Genomic DNA, 22,491 nt, shown 5'->3' with positions numbered 1-22,491 from the left:
TGAAAGATGCGGTATAAAATAAAAATCAATAAAATAAAGTGTCATCTCAGCTTCAGGGCATTGAAATTCTAACAGTATTTTATGTTTCTGTAGTATGTGGACAGTATTTTTATCAAGGAAAACGTTCCACACAGAATAACCCAGAAGTGTCTGTCATGGAAGCCCCTGAACATTGCAAAGGGTTCTGGGTAATTCTGTGGGGCATGCACTCAGTTTATGCAGAGAACTGGCCTGACATTTTGAGCCTCCTCATCACTCCGTATGGACTGAGTGTGTCCCCCTCGAACACACCTTGGGGTGGCTCAGACATAGTTATAAGGAGGAGAACTGGTCTTGTGGTAGCAAGCATGACTTGTCCCCATAGCTAAGCAAGGTCTGCCCTGGTTGCATCTGAATGGGAGACTTGATGTGTCAGCACTGCAAGATATTCCCCTCAGGGGATGAAGCTGCTCTGGGAAGAGCAGAAGGTTTCAAGTTCCCTCTCTGGCTTCTCCAAGATAGGCTGAGAGAGATTCCTGCCTGCAACCTTGGAGAAGCCGCTGCCAGTCTGTGAAGACAATACTGAGCTAGATAGACCAATGGTCTGACTCAGTATATGGCAGTTTCCTATGTTCCTATGTGTACAAGCCTCAAATAGAGTTGCAAACTCTGAGAGGAACTCCTGGAGCTTTCCCTCCACCCCCCAATATCTTTCTTAACATCAACCCTACAGTAGCTTGGAGCAAACCTCAGTCTCCTGTGCTCCCTCTGTCCTTTCCCTTTCCCTCCTCCCCTTGAGTATGGACTGTACTATAAACCAGGATTTGATTGTGGTTTACAGCCCTGATTTGCAGGGCAAACACAAACCATGATATCATCTGAACCAGCAAACTGGTTTGCCTCGAATAATCAACGGAGGCCGTAATTGCTCAGCATGAGGGAAAGAGGAAGCGCACAGCCTTAAGGCTAGGCCAGGCTTATGCCATAATGCAGATCATGGTTTGGCACGAATCTGAACCCCTTGCCTGTAGCCTGACCCTTACTAAAGCAGGGGGTTGCATTAGAAGACCCCTAAGGTTCCTTCCTAGTCTGCCTCCTAGATGGCAAGATGCCTCTAAATACCAGTTGCAGGGGAGCAACAGCAAGAGAGAGGGCATGCCCTCGCCTCTTACCTCTGGGCTTCTCAGAGGCATCTGATGGACCACTGTAGGGAACAGGATTCTGGACTAGATAGGCCTTGGGTCTGATCCAGCAGGGCTGTTCTTATGTTCCAACTCTAGTATGATTCTATAAAACCAGCTCATGAGGATTTGAAGACAAAGATCTCCCCTGGTCTAACTGTCGACCCAGGGATTCTCAAACTTAGGGCCCAGATGTTGGACAACAACTCCCATCATCCCCAGCCATAATGGCCAACAGGATGATTGGAGTTGTAGTCCAACAAGCCTGAGAACCCCTGCTAACCCCTATTCCTTTTACCATTTTATAGCACATACTTGCATTTCTTTGGCTCCAGTCCACCCCCTAATCACTCATTTTGGAACAGATTTTTTTCCAGATTGCTTTGCTTTTCCCCATTCCAGCCTTCCACACAGAGGAAAGAAATGTCAACACAAAGGCACGCAGGAGGCAAAACTGGCTGTGCTCCTGCTCTGGCCTGCCTCCACTTTTGACCTTCCTGCAATCCAAACAGAAATAGGATCTCGCTCTCACTCACCCTACCCTACCCCCCATTCACATTGTCCTCCCAAACCCCTGCGATGCTCTCTCAGCTTGGGATGGGGAACTCTGCAGCACCAGAAGGCATGAAATGACACCACCTTTACCCCTGGAAAGCTGTGTGTGTCACCATTTTCAAGCTGTTTGGACATTTCCAGCTTAGAGAGCTTCCTCCAAACAAGGTCACACCCTACATGTCTGTTTTTAGGACCAAGATTTTATCAAACAAAATCAGATAGATAGAGAGCAAGCAGGCTGGGCTGCATCAGGAAATTACTGGGTATCCTTAGCCCTCCCTTGGGATGATATAACGTTCTGTATATTTGGCAGAGAAAAGGAGATCAGTGTGTGTTGAAAGCCCTGTTGAGACATTACGCTGCACCCATGCATGTGAATGACTGTGCATGTGTTTACTTTTAAAATGAGCCTGATACATGGCCCCTCAAAATTTTCAGGGTGGATTTGATTTAAATCAAACTGATTTAAATCACGATTTAAATCACTAGCAGGGTGGATAAAAATAAAAAAAATCCGATTTAAATAAAAAAAATCAGATTTTTTTTATTTAAATCGGATTTTTTTTTATTTAAATCAGATTTTTTTTATTTTTATCCACCCTGCTTTTGATTTAAATCATATCCACCCTGCCTCAAATGCAGGCTGCAGATAGGAAGTGTCCTCCTGTACATGCGCTGGACATAATGTGAGAATAACTGTGCATGTGTACAGATCTGTGCTGCATGCATACAAGGCACATTGTATACCAGCGCTTGGCCAATCCCAGGTGCCAGGGAGCCGTGGTGCCTTGAAACTGAACTGTGGTGCCTAGACTAGGATATTCAGACGTCGAGTTATGGAATAAAACCTTTATTTGTCTCAGGCAGCCCTGTCCCTGCTCTGTGTTATTTGATTTGTGAAGGGGATAAAGAGAAGTCCAATAACGCAACCCTTTCACAATCATTAAGTCCGTCAATTTTGTCGGGCCTTCTCCGTGGCTCTCCCAGGGCTCTGGAATGTACTCCCTGTCACTACTGCCTGTTTGTGATCCCAGACATGGCAGCCATCATGCTCCGAAGAGCTTCTAGGCACCTTTATTTCTTTACCTTTAAAACAATTTTGGGGTTTAAATACAGCAAAAACATACACACAGTTAAAGACATCTTTTTGGAGAGGCTTTTAGATGTTTTGTCCACTGCTTATATTTGGTAGGTGTCTTCGTTTATAGCTTTTTATGTATAACTTTTAATGTGAAGTGCTTAAAATGTGTCGCTTTTAGATGTGGTTTTAGTTGGGTCTTTTGACTTTTTCACTTTATTAACTTTGTATGGCTTCATTTTGTGTCTCTTTCATTAATATTGTGAGCCGCCCCGAGCAGTAGTGTATTGGAGGGGCTGGGTAAAAATATTTTAAATAAATAAATTTTAAATATCTATGTCACCAGGAAACAATGAAGCATGGCTCCATATCCCATATGGCATACATATCAACCCCTGTTAACGGAGCAAAGAGGTGCCTTCTAAAGTGGTGGCTCTTGTGTTGAGCTGGAAGAGAGAGCAATTGCCCCTATTCAGACCACCCCAATCCTATTCCCCCCTATTTTCCCTATTCCAATCCTATTCCCCTGATCCCCTTTCCAGCCCACCCCAATCCTGGCTGTTGCTGGCGTTTCCTCTGTGTTTCTTTTTAGATTGTGAGCCCTTTGGGATGGGAAACCATCTTCTCATCCCTTTTGCTATGTAAAGTGCTTTTGTTGAGAGCTTTTGTTGTTGAAAAGCGGTATGTTCCTTTAAAAAAAAGAAAGCATATTTATGTAGTGCCTTCGACTCACAACTCTGGACAGTTTACAGTAGAACAACACAGATGAATACAAAATTAAACCATTAAAACACTTTAAAAACAATAATGGATTCTAAAAGTTTAATTAAAAGTCTGGATGAATAGATGTGTCTTGACAGCCCTTTTCAAAGCTGTCGGAGATGAGGAGGCTCTTGTTTCAGCACGGAGCACGTTCCAATATTTTTGATATCATAATTCTACATAAAGATGTCTCAAGCCTACTCAGAGGGAGGGCAAGGCTTCCTGCCCTCACTCTAGTGCAGGGCTCTCTGTTGCAAGACCTGGGAGCCAGTGGCAGCTCCCATTGAGAGCCAGCGTGGTGTAGTGGTTAGAGTGCTGGACTAGGACTGGGGAGACCCGAGTTCCAATCCCCATTCAGCCATGAAACTAGCTGGGTGACTCTGGGCCAGTCACTTCTCTCTCAGCCTAACCTACTTCACAGGGTTGTTGTGAGGAGAAACTCAAGTATGTAGTACACCGCTCTGGGCTCCTTGGAGGAAGAGCGGGATATAAATGTAAAATAATAATAATAACAACTACAACAACTACAGCCCCCTGACTTATTGTGAAGCAGAATACTCTGCATAACCCACCCACCCACTGCCGCTCCTGGCACCCTGTGGAGGTGCCTGTTCCCACTGAGCCAGTACTGTGCCTTGCCCAGCTCCAGTGGGGCTCCTTTAAGGGAACGGGAGCACTCTTGTGCCTCTGTGTCATCCTGGAACGTGCACACAGACCTCTGGGAAGTGTAGTCTGTCCTCCCTAGCACTTTCCTCATGGAGCTCTATGGGGAAAGTGCAGGAAGAGACTACACTTCCCAGCACTCCCTGTGTTGGATCTTGACAGGGTTCTGCTTCTCTTAAAGAGCCCACCTCGCTCCACTCCCAGTGTTGGGGAAAATGCAGCACCACATGGAGCTCATGTGGTGGGAAATGTCTCTTTTAGTAGAGGGTGGGTTTTTGGTTGGTTTGTTTTTGCCCAAAATGGCCCTTGTTAAAAAAAATAGAGGAAGATCACGGCTGTAGTGACTTGCGGGTAAAGGGAAACAGCCACCCATTATCACTGTTCCTTCTAACAGGGATCCCTGATGTCGTTCACTACAAGTCCCAGCATCCTCAGCTGCAATGGCCTTTGGCTGGGGTTTCTGGGAGTTGTAGTCAACAACGTCTGGGAATCAGAGGGAACACTGTCCACTATCACCAGAGAGCACATGTGCCTCTGTCCATTCCGGGACCAAAATGCCCGATCTCCAGCCTCACAGCCTGCAAACAGTGGCAAAGCTGTTGCTGGTAGTTTGTCTGAGCATTAGACCACAGAGTGGTGGGTGCATCCAACATGGCTGCTTAGCTTCCCGAAGCACCTTTCCTCTCTACCTGGGGGAAGGACCGTGGCTCAGTGGTAGAGTAGCTGCTTTGCATGCAGAATCTCCCTTGTTCAATCCCCGTCAGCATCTCCTGGTAGGGCTGGGAGAGACTCTTGCCTGAAACGCTGCTGCCAGTCAGTGTAGGCAATCCTGAGATACCCTGTAGGAAAATGTTGAAAAGCATCATCTCACACTGCGCGGGAGATGGCAATGGTAAACCCCTCCTGTATTCTACCAAAGACAACCACAGGACCACACATAGTGTGGTCGCTAGGAGTCAACACTGACTAGATGGCACACTTTACCTTTATTTTAACCAGCAGTGGTGGCAACAATGCTACTTTGAGATTCATGAGGGAAGAAAGTTGGGGTACCAGTGCAGTAAAATGAAGAAATCTCTACTCATTCTTCAAACCTATTTCATAGCATCCCTGCCAAAGGGGCCCAGTTTGATCCCTGGTACCTCTAGGTCAGGAGAGGGCCAACCTGGCCACCCAGCTGTTGTTAAACGACAACTCCCACCTTCCCCAGGAAGATGGGAGTTGTAGTTCCACAACCGCTTGTGGGCCAAGTTGTCCCCCCCCCCGCTCTAGGTAGGGCTGGGAGAGACCCCTGTCTGAAACCCTCGAGATGTGCCCCCAGTCTGCATAGACCAGGGGTCCCCAACCTGGGGGTCCTCCAGATGTTGATGAACTACCACTCCCATCGCCCCCCAATAAATCGGTGGGAATGGCCGTTCAGCTACATCTGGAGACCTGCCCACAGCCCGCCCCACTGGGTTGGGAACTACATAGACAACAAGAGGCTGATCAGTGCAGGGGGGCTGCCCATATTCAAGAGGTATCCTCTGCTGCACATGCCAGGCCTCTTCCCCCAGATTTCCCTCGCTGGTCCTGGTGCTCGCTCCCACCTTCTCCCCGGCGGGCTCCACAATCTCGACTGATCCCTCCGCTCCTCCCTCTCGCAAGCAGTGCAGATGCTGAGCTGGCCACTTCCCAGGGGAAGGGTTACTCGCGGTCAATGCCCGGGCTGCTGCAGGGGGGTATTGATGACAAGAGAGGCCCGCGAGGAGGGGAGTCCCCAGCGGGACCGGCTTCTCCGCAAGCCAGGAATTCCAGGGCAATGGCCATTAGAACGCAGAGCCCGGCTGCTCCCTTCTGGCACTGGCTGTGGGGAAGAAGGAGCCGCTGCTGTTTGGACGCAAAAGGACCCTGGTGGTTTCCGTTTCGGCTGGGGGAGCTTGAATTTGGTCTGACTGATCCATCACACGCAAGCCTCCATCAATTCAGGCGGCTTTTTAATTGGCGGGGGGCACATGTCAAGGCTCAACGCCTTGCCTGTTTTCCACCACCACCCCCTTTTTTACTTTTAATCTTTATCAGGGGTTCACTAATAATAATAATAACAACAACAGCAGCAGCAGCAGCAACATTGACAATAAAATTCAGCCATCCCAGGTCCTTGGGAAGGACTCAATGTCTGGATCAAACAAACCAGTCAATAACATCTGGCTGACTGTGTAAGTAAGTAAGTAAATAAATAAATAAATAAATAAATTTCAATTTCTATAGCGCCCTTCCAATAATGGCTCAGGGCGGTTTACAAAGAGAAATAACAAACAAATAAGATGGCTCCCTGTCCCCAAAGGGCTCACATTCTAAAAAGAAATATAGACACCAGCAACAGTCACTGGAGGTACTGTGCTGGGGGTGAATAGGGCCAGTTACTCTCCCCCTGCTCAATAAAGAGAATCACCACAGTAAAAGGTGCCTCTTTGCCCAGTTAGCAGGGGACTACAACTCCCATCTTCCCCTGCTGCCGTAGTCAAAGGCCATTGTGGCTGGGGACGATGGGAGTTGGAACCCAGCAATCTCTGGGAGTTGTGGGACTACAGCTCCCATCATACCCAGCCACGGTGGTCAACAGCCATTGTGTCTGCAGATGATGGGAGTTGTAGTCTAACATCTGGGAACCAGAGGTTGGGCACGCCTGGGTTAAGCCACTGCTACCTTTTTTTAATAAATGCATCAAATCCAGTTCTTGAGGCAGGAAAAACATAGTGGCTGGCTGATCTTGTGGTAGCAAGTAAGAATTGTCCCTTTGCTAAGCAGGGTCTGTCCTGGTATGCATTTGAATGGGAGATGACATGTGTGAGCACTGTAGGCTACTCCCCTTAGGGGATGGGGCCCACTCTGGGAAGAGCACCCACCTGCTTGCATGCTGAAGGTTCCAAGTTCCCTCCCTGGCAGCATCTCCAAGATAGGGCTGAGAGAGATTCCTGCCTGCAACCTTGGAGAAGCCGCTGCCAGTCTGTGTAGACAATACTGAGATGGATGGACCAATGGTCTGACTCAGTATATGGCAGCTTCCTGTGTTCAGTATAAATTACTCCTGAGTAGTCCTATTGAAATTTCTTGAGAGGCACCTGAGAAAGACCATGAACTTAGCCTGGATGTCAGCCTTTATCTTCTGCAGAAAGGCAGTGTTCCTCTCCCCAGCCCAAAGATGTGCTCACTCCCTCTTCTGCACTGGTTACTCATGCCAGGATCCTAGATAGTCACAGCTGTGGGTGGGAGGAGAATTGTGTGTGTGCAGCTGAATCTGTTTTGAACAGTGTGGGGAAATGACTTGATTAGCAAGCCAGAGGTTGATAGTTCAAATCTCTGCTGGTATGTTTCCCAGACTATGGATGATATGCAGCAGTGATATAGGAAGGTGCTGAAAGGCATAATCTCACACTGTGCGGGAGGAGGCAATGGTCAACCCCTCCTGTATTCTACCAAAGACAACCGCAGGGCTCTGTCGTCGCCTGGAGTCGACTCCGACCCAACGGCACACTCTACTTTGACTAATCACCTGGCTGGGCAGGCAGGCTGCTTTCCCCCTTTAATAACCGTCAGCCTGTTCAGCACAAACTTTCAAAATATTTCTGGCTGCACGTTCATCTCTCCCACACACACGGTTGCCTAGGATTGCTGTTCAGGCCTTGGAAGGAGAAGGAGGCGGCTGATTCTACATAAGTTCCTGGACTTCACGATGTCGCTTCATAAGTGCATGCAGAAAAACCTGTTCACTTCTGAGACCAGCTCAACCTGCTTGGCCGCCCCGAGGTTGCTGGCAATGAGGAAGGAACTACCCTCAGAGGAAACAGAGGGAATCTCCCTCTCCGTACGATATGTTTTTAGTGTATTTCCAGGGCTCAGACGTCTGAAGGCTGTATTCACACAATCACAAAGATCCAGGTCAAAATGTTAATTGGGGTCAGCAGCAAGCCTCACAGAGGTACGATCATAAGAACAGCCCTGCTGGATCAGGCCCAAGGCCTATCTGCTCCAGCCTCCTGTTTCCCACAGTGTCCCACTAGATGCCTCTGAGTAGCCCACCGGTAAGAGGTGAGGGGGTTGCCCTCTCTGCTGCTGTTAGTCCCACATTTTGGATTGTTGTCCCCACATTTGGATTTGGGGGGATCACAAATGTTGCGAGGATGCAGAGTTTTAAGGCAACCCTGGTCAAACTGCTTAGGTTAACCAGCATTTAAGCAGTAAGTTTTGGGTGGTATAAAATACGTTAAATAAATAAATAAATGTAACCACAGTAGACTACCAGGATCTGATCCTAGTTATCCCCAGCGATTTGACCACATACCCTATGGAAAATACTGCATTTACCTGAAACCAAGACTAGGTCCCCCCCCCCCATTCTTTCACGTTATAAACAGGGGGTTATCTATAATTAAGAGTCCTCTTCCTTTGGGGTAAATATAGGTATAAGCTGTATTTGACCTCTGTTTTTTAGGGGGCTCATCTTCAATTCAGAGTCATCTTCTGTTTGGGTAAATACAGATAGTTTTGCTCTCCTGCACACCCCCAAAGCCAGCCCTGGAAGTGTGGAATTTGCTGCTAGGTGTAAAACTCAGGATCCTGAGAAGGTCTGCTTTCATTTAAGTTGATAGAAATAAAGTTTCTAGTCCTTAAGGGCTGAAAAGGTACACTTCACATTGTGGCAGTGACTGGTGTTATTGTGGACACTGGTGAGATGTGGGGAAGAAGATGTAAAGTGCCGGTTGTGCAAGATAAACAAGGATATGGACATTTGCATAAGGAATAGTTTGAATCAGATTACAAAAGCCAGTATTCCTGGGCACTGAATTAGGTTCCATTTATTTTTTAAGTGTAGAGTAGACATAGCTCTGAGTAGGATTGGAAGAATCATTGGGGCACATCACTGTGAGCAAGCCCTGAAGCATGTCAGAGAAGAAGGAGGATCTCAATGAGCCTTCAGGTTGTAGGAACATAGGAAGCTGCATCATACAGTGTCAGATCATTGGTTAATCTAGCTCAGTGTTGTCTTCACAGACTGGCAGTGGCTTCTCCAAGGCTGCAGGCAGGAATCTCTCTCAGCCCTATCTTGGAGATGCTGCCAGGGAGGGAACTTGGAACCTTCTGCTCTTCCCAGAACGGCTCCATCACTTAAGGGGAATATCTTACAGTGCTCACACATGCTTATAGTGAGCACACATTTGAATGTCTCCCATTCAAATGCATACCAAGACAGACCCTGCTTAGCAAAGGGATAATTCTTGCTTGCTACCACAAGACCAGCCAGTATGCTTTTTCTGCCTCAAGAACTGGATTTGATGCATTTATTTTAAAAAGGTAGCAGTGGCTTAACCCAGGAGTGCCCAACCTCTGGTTCCCAGATGTTAGACTACAACTCCCATCATTTTGCAGCCACAATGGCTGTCGGGTGGCTGGCGGGTGATGGGAGCGGTAGTCCCACAACCCCCAGATATTACTGGGTTCCAACTCCCATCGTCCCCAGCTGCAATGGCCTTTTACTCCGGCGGCAGGGGATGATGGATGTTGTAGTCCAACCCCATCTGGGAGCCCCTGACAACGATTAAAAGTGAAAAGGGGGGTTGGATTTGGAAAATAGGCAAGGCGATGAGCCTTAACATGTGCCCCTTCCAATTAAAATGCCACCTGAATTGATGGAGGCTTGCATGTGATGGATCAGTCCGACCAAATTCAAGCTCCCCCAGTCGGCATTGAAACCACCGGGTTCCTTTCGTGTCCAAATCGCAGCAGCTGCGGCTTCTTCTTCCTGGGGGTCAGCTGAGCCAGCAGCCCACTCAAATGCAAACCCGGGTGGAGCCTGCTTCGCCAAGGGGCCAACCCATGCTTGCGACTCCGAGTCCCTCTCCCCTGGTTGCAGAGGGGCAGAGATGCGAGCCGGAGTGGCGAGTCGGCCCTGCTGCCGCCATTTTGATTCCATGGAGCCATATTGGTTCCAAGTCCACAGGGGACCTTTGGCCTTTCTTATCCAGCCACGCGCCTCCCAGCTTCCTCTCCTCTCTCAGATCTCCCGTCATTTCTGTCTGCACCACGTTCAGCCGTCCCTCGCTAGGCCCCTCTGCTCTGGCCTCCTCCTTCCTCTGGCTCTCCGGCCATGCCTTTCCTAGGCCCATTCTGCCCGTCCTACGTCTCTCTAGGAGTTCAGCTGGTGGGGACCGACGAGACTGACAGCAAGTTGAGCTGAGCCTAGGGCGGGGTGCCCTCGCCCCACCCCCATGGAAAGGAGAGCTGGTCTTGTGGCAGTGAACATGCCTGGTCTCCTTTGCTAAGCAGTGTCCCCCTTGGTTTGCATTTGGATGGGTGACTACAGGTTAGCACTGCAAGATATTCCCCTTCGGAGATGGGGATGGTGCCCTCTGAAGTCGAGCTGAGAGAGACTCCTGCCTGAAATTTTGGTGAGACACTGCCAGGCCGTGCAGACAGTACTGAACTGGATGCATGAGGGGCTGACTCAGTATAAGGCAGCTTCCTGTGTTCCGTGACTTACCAGGCAGTGACCCTCAAAGGTCAGGAACCAAGAGTTTGTGATGTAAAGTGCCTAGAGACAGGAGGGTTTTGGGCAGTATATACATGTGCAAAATAAATGGAATGAAATAAACCATGGATTCTAAACAGCATCTCCTTTGGAAAATATGTCTCTCTAGAGCTGGTTGCCACCTTAAGTGGCGCAGCGGGGAAATGCTTGACTAACAAGCAGAAGGTTGCCGGTTCAAATCCCCGCTGGTACTATATCAGGCAGCTGTGATAAAGGAAGATGCTGAAAAGCATCATCTCAAGCTGCGTGGGAGGAGGCAATGGTCAACCCCTCCTGTATTCTGCCAAAGACAACCGCAGGGCTCTGTGGGTGCCAGGAGTCAAAATCTACTTGATGGCACACTTTTTACCTTTAGAGCTAGTTGCAAGACCAAAGAACCTGATGTTTTCAAGACTCATTGGATACACTGATCAAGGGTGGTGCGATTTATTGTGGCTCACCAGGATCAGGGTGAAACCTTTTTCTGATCAAAGGAGGGTTGGTGCACCAGTGAAATGATCAGCCAAATATTTTAATGGACTTCCTTATTTGGCCATGGTAAAATATTGTCAAATCTTTCAGGAAGCCATTATGCTGACGTTGCTTGAAGAACGGGTTTGCTGCCTCTTTAGCCCAAATATCTTTCAAAGCTGACTTTTCTTTTTAATAATTAAAAAGACTTTGTCTTAATTTCATACACACACACACACACCCCTGACCCCAGTGTTCCAGCATAAAAACCCAAGCGGGAGCTGTCCAGTTAATCTCATTCACATTCTCATTCACCTTACCTACCTTGTTCAAAGGTATAATAAATTACCTTGTTGTAAAAGCAGCTTTCACTGTTTTGCAACCAATTTGTTTTAGCATAAATATCAGACCTTTTGATATGGAATGAATTTATCTTTCTAAAGTTCCAATGGAGTTAATACTTTAAATATATTTGATCATTATTTGGGAATAAACAAACAACCATTAAAAAAAATTTTTTTTTACTGGTCAAATGGCTACTCCTATGCTTGAGACTTTTCTGTAAAGGTTTGGCCTGGGTAAAGGTAAAGTTGTGCCATTGAGTCGGTGTCAACTTCTGGCGCCCCCAGAGCCCTGTGGTTGTCTTTGATAGAATATAGGAGGGGTTTACCATTGCCTTATCTCGTGCAGTATGAGATGATGCCTTTCAACATCTTCCTATATCGCTGCTGCCTGATATGGGTGTTTCCCATAGTCTAGGAAACATACCATTGGGGATTCGAACAGCACTGGAGTTTACGATGTTTGTAGCAAGTGGATGGGTGTGGATTTTTGCGGCTCATGTTGCCCCCTGCTGGTGGGTCTGCAGTTCTACAATGTATTTTAAACAAAACAAAACAAAACCCAGGGCATTCAAAGTAGCCGATGGTGTCTCCCTTTCTTTGTTTCTGGCACACTGTGCCCTGGATTCAAATTTATTCCATAATTTAATTTTTCAAATGTATAGCAACTTTTGTAGATGTCTTTATTCCACCACTTTACACGCGCACTCCATTGATGCTGCTGCTGAAACATTCTATAATCAGTTATCCTTGCCAACTGGGCAAAACGGCACCTTTTAAAAGTGGCGATTCTCTTATATTTAGCAGGCGGAGAGCAACTGGCCCTATACAGCCCAAGCATCCCTCCAGTGGCTTATGCTCGTGCCTGCCTTATGTTTCCTTTTAGATTGTGAGCCTTTCTAGGGCAGAGAATTGTCTCATTCTTACTTCTTTTTCTGTGTAAAGTGCTTTGTGCATTTTTGTTGTTGTTGAAAATTATTAATCATTCATTAACTAATGATGTGTTACCGCTTTTCATCAGCATGGGCCCTCTCACCCTGGAATTAAGAAGCTGGTGTGGGGTGGGTTTCTCTGATCTCTTGGCCCTATTTATTATTTATTTATTTATTTATTTATTTACACAGTCAGACAGGTGTTATTGACTGGTTTGTTTTATCCAGACATCGAGTCCTTCCCAAGGACCTGGGATGCCAGAATTTTATTGTCAATGATTATAGATATCGTCGCAGAATATAGGCTGTTCCCAGTAAAGCTGCCTTTTGTAATTGGCTGATGGTGATTTCTGTGGCCTCTGTGGTGTTGAGGTGCTCCTCAAGTTGTTTTGGAATTGCACCTAGGGCGCCAATTACCACTGGGATTATTTTGGTCTTTTTCTGCCACAGCCTTTCAATTTCAACTTGTAGATCTTTGTATTTTGTGATTTTTTCTATTTCTTTTTCTTATATTCTGCTATCACCTGGTATTGCTATGTCAATTATTTTGACTTGTTTTTCTTCCTTCTCGACTACAGTTATATCTGGTGTATTGTGTGGCAGATGTTTGTCTGTTTGTAGTCGGAAGTCCCATAATATTTTTACATCTTCATTTTCTACCACTTTTTCAATTTTATGGTCCTACCAATTTTTGGCTACAGGTAGCTTGTATTTTTTGCAGATGTTCCAGTGTATCATCCCTGCTACCTTGTTATGCCTTTGTTTGTAGTCAGTCTGTGCGATCTTTTTACAAGAGCTGATTAGGTGGTCTACTGTTTCATCTGCTTCTTTACAAAGGCAGCACTTGCTGTTTGTTGTGGATTTTTTGACTTTTGCTCTTATTGCATTTGTTCTTGGTGCCTGTTCTTGTGCAGCCAGTATTAAACCCTCTGTTTCTTTCTTCAAGTTGCCATTCTTAAGCCATTGCCAGGTCTTGGTGATGTCTGATTTTCCACTTATATTGTGCAAATATTGACCATGCAGGGGCTTCTTTTTCCATTTTTCTGCTCAGTTCTTGACTTGTTCTTTCTTGTAGGCCTGCTTTGTTTCATTGGTGTTGAATAGTTTCGCGTTATTGACCATTTGAAGTGCATCTTCTTCACTGTCCTTGATATATTCTTCAAGGCCTCTTTTCTCCTCCTCTACTGTTTGATGGACTTGCAGCATGCCTCTTCCACCTGAGCTGTGAGGGAGGTATAGCCTATCTACATCACTGCGGGGGTGCAGAGCATGATTGATGGTCATTATTTTCCTGGTCTTACGATCTAGCATCTCTAGCTCTGCCTGGGTCCAGTCTATTATTCCTGCAGTGTATCTAATAACAGGTATAGCCCAGGTGTTGATGTCTTGTATGGTGTTCCCGCCATTGAGTTTGGACTTGAGGATTTTTTCTGACTCTCCTGATGGATTCACTTCCCATTTTTCTTTTAACTTCAGTGTGTGCGATGTTATCAGCCTGGAGAATGCCCATGTATTTGTAATATTCTTTCTCTTCCAGGTTCTTGATGTTGGTTCCATTGGGCAGTTCTATTCCTTCTGTTTTTGTTATTTTCCCTCTGTTCATTATTAATGCAGCACACTTGTCTAGTCCAAACTCCATTGCTATATCGCTACTGAATATACGGACAGTGTTTAGCAGTGATTCGATTTCTGACTGGGACTTTCCATACAACTTCAGATCGTCCATGTACAGCAGATGGTTGATTTTACTGGATGTTTCATATGTTGGGTATCCGAGGCCTGTTTTGTTTAGTATTTGTGAAAGTGGGGTCATGGCGATATTATTATTATTATTGTTGTTATTATTATTATTATTATTAAAACGTTTATACCGCCCTTCCAAAAGGCTCAGGGTGGTTTACGTTAAAACCTTTGACACTGTATTCCTAAAAAAACCAAGAACAAAACGGGGCATTGCATTGCGTTGTAACTCTGTGCCCCCCTTCTGGGTTCCTCCCTTTGCAGTTCTACATCCTGGGAGTCGTGCTGGCCCCGATCCGCGTCGCTTTGGCCTTTGTGGCCCTCTTCCTCGTCTGGCCCTTTGCGCTGCTGCAGGTGGTGGGGCTGCCGGACGAGACCCTGCAGGAGCCGTTCTCGGGATGGCGGAAGTAAGTGGCCGGGGGGGGGCCTGACGCTCTGCGGGCGACCACTGAGCTGGCGGCCTCCAGCCGTCCTGATGCCCCTTTCCGTCTGTCCCCTTTTTCTTGCAGCACGGTCTCCCACAGTTCCGTCTACTGGCTGAGCCGCCTGATGTTCTTCCTGCTAGGCTTCATGCGGATCCGGGTGCGGGGACAGAGGGCGTCGCGGCTCGAGGCGCCCGTCCTGGTGGCTGCTCCGCACTCCACCTTCTTCGACCCCATTATCCTGCTGCCCTGCGATCTCCCCAAGGTGGTGTCTCGCACCGAGAACCTCCACGTGCCAGTTATTGGAGGTGAGGGGATCTTGCGTAGGGGATGGAGCAAGGGGGTTGCGGGGAGTAGATCCCCGCTGGAAGGAGAGCGCTCGGCAGCCTCTTGGAGGGTTGCACCTTCTGGCACTTTGCTTAGGGCATGCCCTAGTGGGAATGGGGGGGCCGTCTTGCATTCTCGGGTGAGCGGTTTACAAACGCACCGTCTTGTACTGGATGCTCAATTCTGAGCATTGCATTTCTTAGAAAAGACTCTTAAGTTTCTAGTCCTCATGGCAGTGGGAACGGGGGTGCCACATGGGAGTGCACAACACTCCCTGGCATTTCCCGTGGTGGCTAGAAGTTGCTGTTTTCCTCCACAGGCCAGTGAGGGCTGCACTGGTGGGGCCACAAGGTCAAGGTAAAGTGTGCCGTCAAGTCGATTTTGACTCCTGACGCCCACAGAGCCCTGTGGTTTTATTTTGGTAGAATACAGGAGGGGTTGACCATTGCCGCCTCCCGCGCAATATGAGATGATGCCTTTCAGCATCTTCCTATATCGCTGCTGCCCGATATAGTACCAGGGTGGATTCGAACTGGCAACCTTCTGCTTGTTAGTCAAGCATTTCCCCGCTGTGCCACTTAAGGTGGTGGGGCCACAAGAGGTACCTTTAAAAAGTTATTAGCGGTGGTACCACCAGCACCTTCAAACGACCACAAGAAGTGACAATTCGCCCGGCATCCCACCCACACAGAGGCTCCCAAAGCTTTGGCACTCACCTGGCCTCTGCACGTGCACTGAGGCTATTTGCGTGGTCAGCATGGTGTTGCTGACCACAGTGGTGGCCTCTGTGCGCGTGCAGAGGCCAGGTGAGTGCTGGAGCCATGGCAGTTGCCACGCGGGATGCTAGGCGAGGCACGGCGGTACCGCCAGTGGTCACTTTTGAAAGTGACCACTCACGGCCCCATCGGTGGAATCCTCACTGGCGGCCACTGCCACAATCCCCTTCCGAGTGGCTCTACTTCGTCATCAGGAAGTGGCTATCCAAAGGAGGGTACTAGAAAGAAGAGCCGGGAGGGGGGGCACCATTTCCCAGAGAAAGAAAGAGGTGGGAAGAAAATGACTCGGCACCAAAAAGGGGAGCAAATCCTAAAAAATGCTGATGAATATCCATCAGATCTTTATTTAATCAAGCAGTAACTGAATCAAGGACTGATTGATTCTCATGCAACATCCCAGACATCCTGATGTCCTCTAGCTTCGTCTGTGTAGTCCCAATGTTTTCATAAACTGGTGGATCTACGCCAGCAGCAGAGCCCCATTGATCCCCATTTTTGACAATGGGGATAAACATGGTAATGTGCCTTGCTCAGCTGCTGGTCTCAGGCCAGCCTCCGGTTTCTGCCGCAGCCCTAGCATGCACCTCTGGTCGGCCTTCATCAAGCCGCCATTTCTTCTCTCTCTGGTGGTTACCAGCACCCCGTCTATCCAAGGAGAGCCTCTTCAGATCACCAGGTCCCAAAGTTAGGCCCTCAAAATGGCCGCATTTCAGATTCAGGGGAAGATTTCAGGGCAGCCGCACGCTGTCGTATACGCCTGGTGCGGGCTCAGCAGAGGCCTTGCGGCCACCCACTCTTCCCTCTCCTCTCTCTCTTCCCCCACCCTTCCTCTGCAGCCCTGCTGAGGTTCAACCAGGCCATCCTGGTCTCTCGCCATGACCCGGCTTCTCGCAAGAAGGTGGTGGAGGAAGTGAAGAAACGGGCAACTTCCTGGGGAAAGTGGCCGCAGGTAAGGGCGGCGGGAGCCTCTTAAGCTTTGTGTAAGCTTGGGCCAGTGGTTGGGTACTTAGTCATTCATTCATTCATTCATTCATTCATTCATTCGATTTCTGTACCACCCTTCCAAAAATGCCTCAGGGCAGTTGAGTGCCTCACCCTCTTGGCTGAATTACCTTTCTGTCATTTCCAGGTACTTTTTTTCCCAGAGGGAACCTGCTCCAACAAGAAAGCCTTATTGAAGTTTAAACCAGGTGAATCTGCTCATGTGACGGTTCATATGGCCATGCCTATGAACAAGGGTGGCCATGGGGGTGTTGGCTGTCTTCTGCTTTCCCCACCACCCACCACTTCTGTTGAGGCACAAGAGATCCTGATTGGCACTTCCTCTTCATCCCTCCCCCCCGCCCATGCTTCTGGTGGGCTATCCATTTCTTGATGCTTCTTCAGTTGCTCGACGTGTGTATCCAATGGAGTATGATTAGGGGTTTTGTTACCCTGCTTTCTGGCATTTTAAAAACTTGGCTTTGTGGGTTGGTCAATCAGCGCTTTGCGCAGCCCTACTCTGAAAAATTGGGTGGGGGTGGCTTCATGGTTTTGTATTGTGCTGGTTGGTGACTGTGATAAAGGGATTGATTGATTGAGTGAGTGATTGATTCATGATTGTCACAAGTACTGGCCAATCAGTGCTGTGCAAAGCCAACTTCCAGCTGTATGTGTTTCTAAAAGCCTGCTTCTACAGCCAGCTCACCATTGTATGCAGCTGGGGTTAACCTTCAGCATCACAGAACCCATGCAGATCTTGAGGGTTTATAAACTACAGCCTGATTCAGACATTATTCTGTATGAGTCTACAGATATCGGTATACTCGTACATGTGTTTGGGTGAATGAGTGTACCTGTGTGTTAAAAGTGAACCTAGATACAGGCCCTTCAAATCCAAAGTACAGATAGGAAGTGTACTTCTGTACTTGCACGCAACACAACTTGTGGATGACTGTACCTGTGCTGTACGAGTGTGAAACGGAACGTGTGAATGGGCCTTATGTGGGGATGTTCTCACTTCTCCGTCCACAGGTGCCTTCATATCTGGTGTCCCCATCCAGCCGGTACTCATTCGATACCCCAACTCTGTGGTGAGTTAACACACCTTTGCACCCACTTTGGGGACCAAACAGGTCTGCCTGAAAACAACAAAGTAATGGCTGCCTCTTCCCCTTGCAGGATTCAACCACCTGGGCGTGGAGAGGGCCAGGAGTGTGAGTAATTGGGACAACCAGGGGCTGTGCCCTGTGTGCTATGTGCACGTGGGTGGGATGCTGACACTGCAAACTGATGGGGAGAATCAGTTGGAGCCAGAATGCCATCCTTCATTTGTCCTTTCAGGTTGAAAGTCATCTGGTTAACAGCATCCCAGCTCTGCACTACTGTGGAAGTGGAGGTAAGGCGGGGGATTTTTTTTAGTGCCACAGCACGCATCTATATCTTCCTATTTAAATAGGAAATGTTCCTGTCTAAGCATACTTCCTGATTCAAACTCCCCCATTGCCCAGAACTTGCGCAGATACAGGGGGACATAAATCCCAGCCTCAGCACAAATTACAGTGATGAATAAAATAAGAAATCCACGCAACAACAATGACGACGACTACTACTTATATACCGCTTTTCAACAGAAGTTCTCAAAGCGGTTTACAAAGAAAAATAAAGTAGGTAATATCTTTAGCTCCATCTGCTGGCAAGGTGTGGATAAATGAGTTCCCCCACCCCAAGATAGAAAATAAATAAATATATATAATATAAATATTATAATTTACATTTATTTATTTGTTTGTTTGTTCATTCATTCATTCATTCATTCATTCATTCATTCATTCATTCTCTGTGTAAACTGCCCTGAGCCATTTTTGGAAGGGCGGTATAGAAATCGAATAAATAAATTAATAAAATAATAATAAGAAGAAGATAGAATAAAAAAGCATTTGAAAAGGCATACTTTATTGCCTGTAAGTGGCACTAAGAAGATGACATGATGTTGTCCATTATGTGGATTTCCCATTTGATTTATCATTTGTCATTTGCGCTGAAGTTGGGATAATAGATCACCGTCTGGAAGAGCCCTGGATTTGGGGATCCAGACTGAATTGCATCCGAGCCTCTTTTTTGCTACCTCTTCTGGGAGAGTAAAGCAGCTTCTTAACTCCCCTCCTGGCTTTCCGCACTCCACACCATCTTCCACTGATCCTGGACTTGGTTCTGCCTGTCGTTTTCAGTTCCTCCCCGTGTACCAGCCGAGTGCCGAAGAGGCAGTGAACCCCACACTCTATGCTAACAATGTCCAGAAGGTCATGGCCAGGTGAGTGGACAGCATGCCCATTGGTTGTGGGCCAGGAGTGGGTGGGTGGGCGGGCAGGCAGAAGACTACAGGGCATATGGGCAATGTGTGACGGGACTGAAGGATGGTTGGAGGGGGCAGGCCCATTCACGAGGGCAAAGCATCAGTCCCAGCCTGGCCCCAGATCCACTGCATCAAGGGTACCCCCCAGTGCTACAGTGCCCCCCATGTGGATACTGCCCATAGTTGAATCTGGGGGCCGAGCCACCCAATAATTTAATTATGGCATGGGCCTTGCTGTAGAGTTGCCATGCCCCCCAGAATTTTGGGTTTCACCTGGATTTTAATCATCTCACCCAGATTACTTAGCCCACCCAGATTTGCCCAGATTTCAGCTTTTAAATTATTATTATTTATTAAAGCTAAGCTCTAGCCCTTGTAGAAGCGGAGTTATGGAGCAAAACGTGCAGTCACTATTCTGCCCAAAAATGATTTTCAAGACAATTTACATATTATGCAGATTAGGCACCTGGATTTGGGAATTCGGATTATGGCCACCCTACCCTGCTGGCTCCCCGCAGCTCTGCCTCTCCGATGTGGAACGGCCTTTAATCCCACCACCCTCATCGTGATCCTAATCAGGAATCCAGCCATATGTGCTGTTTTTGAAGGCAGGGAGAATCCAGGCATGCCAGGGCTAGTGTCCCCTGTAATTCCCTGATGTTGTTGACTACAACTCCCACAATCCCTTTGGCCATTGCAGCTGGGAATTGTGGGAGTTGTAGTCAACAACATCTAGGAATCCCTGTTACAGGGAGCACTGGCCAGGGTCAGTGATGTGATGCAAGTCGCCCCTCATTTGGCCTTGGCTGCAGATGAATTGAGGGGGGAACGGGAGAAGGGAGGAGCTGGAGGAATCGTGAGCTGTTCCCTGCAGAACAGGAAGCAGGAGGCCCTGCTCAATCGGCCACATAAAGGCAGAAGGCCAGGCTCCTCGTATTTATTCTAGCTCTGGCCAATCCAGAGGCTCCATACTGCAGTGTTGACCAATCAGAGATACCCAGGTTGTACATGAGTTCATAAAGCCTAACCTACTTCACAGGGTTGTTGGGAGGAGAAACCTAAGTATGTAGTACACCGCTTTGGGCTCCTTGGAGGAAGAGCGGGATATAAATGTAGTAGTAGTAGTAGTAGTAATAACAACAACAACAACTATTATTATTATTATTATTATTAATAATGACATAGCATTGTTTCCAGGGGCATGCTGGGGGGTGGGGTGGATAGCAACCACTAGGAGGAGCACACGCCACCCCCATGTCAAAACGGGGCCCCAGTGTTTCAGCCTGCAAATGAGGTTCCGGCCAAGATAACACACAGCCCATGGTAGCACACTCAGCTAGGCCACCTGCCAGACCTCCAAGCTTCCCATTCAAGCGTCCCACAATCAATGAACGAGGAATAGAGAGAATAATAATAGCCCCTGGTGGCGCAGTGGTAAAACTGCTGCTCTGTAACCAGAAGGTTGCAAGATCGATCCTGACCAGGGGCTCAAGGTTGACTCAGCCTTCCATCCTTCCGAGGTCGGTAAAATGAGTATCCAGAATGTTGGGGGGCAATATGCTAAATCATTGTAAAACCGCTTAGAGAGCTTCCAGCTATAGAGCGGTATATAAATGTAAGTGCTATTGCTATTGCTATTGCTAATATTTGGAGGAGATTTTCAGGATGTTTGCAGGGGTTGGAGGCTATGATATTGGCCCGAAAGGGGGTGTATCTCTTTCCACAAGTTGATGAGGAATTTCTCCTTTTTGTTTTTGTTTGCAAAATTGCAATGCACTATTGAGGCCTGTTTGTCTTCTCTCTCCCTCCTTTGACCAGAGCTCTGGGGATCCCGGCCACAGAATGTGAGTTTGTGGGCAACCTTCCAGTCACTGTAGTGGGGCGCCTCAGAGTGGCCCTGGAACCACGCATCTGGGAACTGGGCAAGGTACTCCGGAAGACCAGGTGAGAGACTGGCGGGGAAGAGGCAGAACATGGGGGCAGGATGGAGGCAGGCTAAAGAAGTGGGAAGAGCTGAACCCACTGGGCAAGTGGTAGAGCCCAGGAAGTGGCCTTATACTGAATCGGACAGACCATTGGCCCATCTTGCTCAATATTGTCTAGACCAGGGTTTCTTAACCTTGGCTCCCCCCCAGATGTTGTCAGACTACAACTCCCAGAATCCCCAGACATGGCCTTTGTGGCTGGGGATTCTGGGAGTTGTGGTCCAACAACATCTGGGGGCCCAAGGTTAAGAAACCCTGGTCTACACCATGCATTCCCAACCTTTTTTCAACAAGTGCACCACTTCTGCTGCAGACTTTCAGCTCAAGTACCCCCTTGGAGTGTGTTTGTGTGCGTGTATGTGCACATGCCACGCACACACACAAATGTTACAATTAGGGTGACAGCCAGTGTTCCCTCTAGGGTGTGCACATGCACGCACATTCACAAGGGGTTTTTTTATGCCCACTCAATTAATTTTAGATCTCGCTTAGGTTGAATCGGGAAGCCCCCCCACCCCCACCCCCGTGAATGCACGTGCACACACACTGCCTTCATACTGCCACCCAGAACAAAACTCGTTCCGCACACAGATGGGGAAAAATAGAGGGGACACTGGTGAAAGCCACTCGCCACTTTCCACCCAAATAAAAGAACACAGCCACAGTCCAGAGCCTTTGGATGGGGCGCTATAAAAATGTAATAAATAAATAAATATCTGCTTGTAACAAGGGAGTTACTAAAGGCTGCCCCAACCAAGATGACCCTCCACCCACCCACAAGGGACCACAAACCACTGGCAAGAGCAAGTCGCTGGTTTGAGTGGGATGCCTTCCATCAGCCGTAACATGGTAGTTAAAGAGACCACTCGCCAGTGTGGTCATGGGATGCTGTTGCATCATGGGGTGGGGCAATCTAAAGAGGCACGTGGCCACTGACTTCAGATGGCATATCTGTTTCTGGTGGGAAGGGTAAAATGTCTTGCGCTGCCCGTGTTGAGAGGCGTTTGGAGGGGAAAGTAGCCCACGCTAGAGTTATGAACATCTTGCTGCTTTTCTCTTTAGCCTTGAAAAAAGATTGTATGAAGGATTTTGATTTGATTGATTGGTTGATTGATTGATTGATTGATTGGCTGGGGAGTTGTCCCCCTGAAATCACCACTTTTGAGGTGAACTGTGAACAAGAAGAATCCCTGCTAGGAAGCATTCTGATCTAATCAGCTCTCACTTTTTGTTGCATTTGATCTTTCTCCAGGAGCCTAACGGGGGGAGTCAGGTGTCCATTGGATTCACTGCCTGTTTGCACATCAGAGTGGCTAGGGCCAGCAGAAGTGGCTCAGTGGCTGGGGTTGACCTGCCCTGAGGCTGTCGATGGACTCCGCATATTTTTTCAGCAGGTAC

The 22,491-nt window shown here is 47.9% G+C and overlaps 1 protein-coding gene across 1 annotated transcript in view; it reads left to right on the top strand.

Annotated features, from left to right (window-relative positions):
* LPCAT4 (lysophosphatidylcholine acyltransferase 4) overlaps nt 1-22,491 on the top strand; it is a 33,322-nt gene that overhangs the window by 6,169 nt on the left and 4,662 nt on the right. The window contains exons 2-11 of the mRNA XM_053265236.1: nt 14,514-14,656; nt 14,759-14,979; nt 16,611-16,723; nt 16,904-16,964; nt 17,788-17,846; nt 17,935-17,969; nt 18,097-18,151; nt 18,984-19,066; nt 20,927-21,052; nt 22,346-22,487. Of these exons, the coding sequence (XP_053121211.1) occupies nt 14,514-14,656; nt 14,759-14,979; nt 16,611-16,723; nt 16,904-16,964; nt 17,788-17,846; nt 17,935-17,969; nt 18,097-18,151; nt 18,984-19,066; nt 20,927-21,052; nt 22,346-22,487 (1,038 nt within the window). The remainder of the gene's footprint in view (nt 1-14,513; nt 14,657-14,758; nt 14,980-16,610; nt 16,724-16,903; nt 16,965-17,787; nt 17,847-17,934; nt 17,970-18,096; nt 18,152-18,983; nt 19,067-20,926; nt 21,053-22,345; nt 22,488-22,491) is intronic.

Source organism: Hemicordylus capensis, chromosome 6, assembly GCF_027244095.1.
Source record: "Hemicordylus capensis ecotype Gifberg chromosome 6, rHemCap1.1.pri, whole genome shotgun sequence".
In the NCBI taxonomy this organism is placed as follows: domain Eukaryota; kingdom Metazoa; phylum Chordata; class Lepidosauria; order Squamata; family Cordylidae; genus Hemicordylus; species Hemicordylus capensis.
The sequence above is the reverse complement of the archived record's forward strand: the minus strand, read 5'-3'. Positions and strand labels throughout refer to the sequence as shown.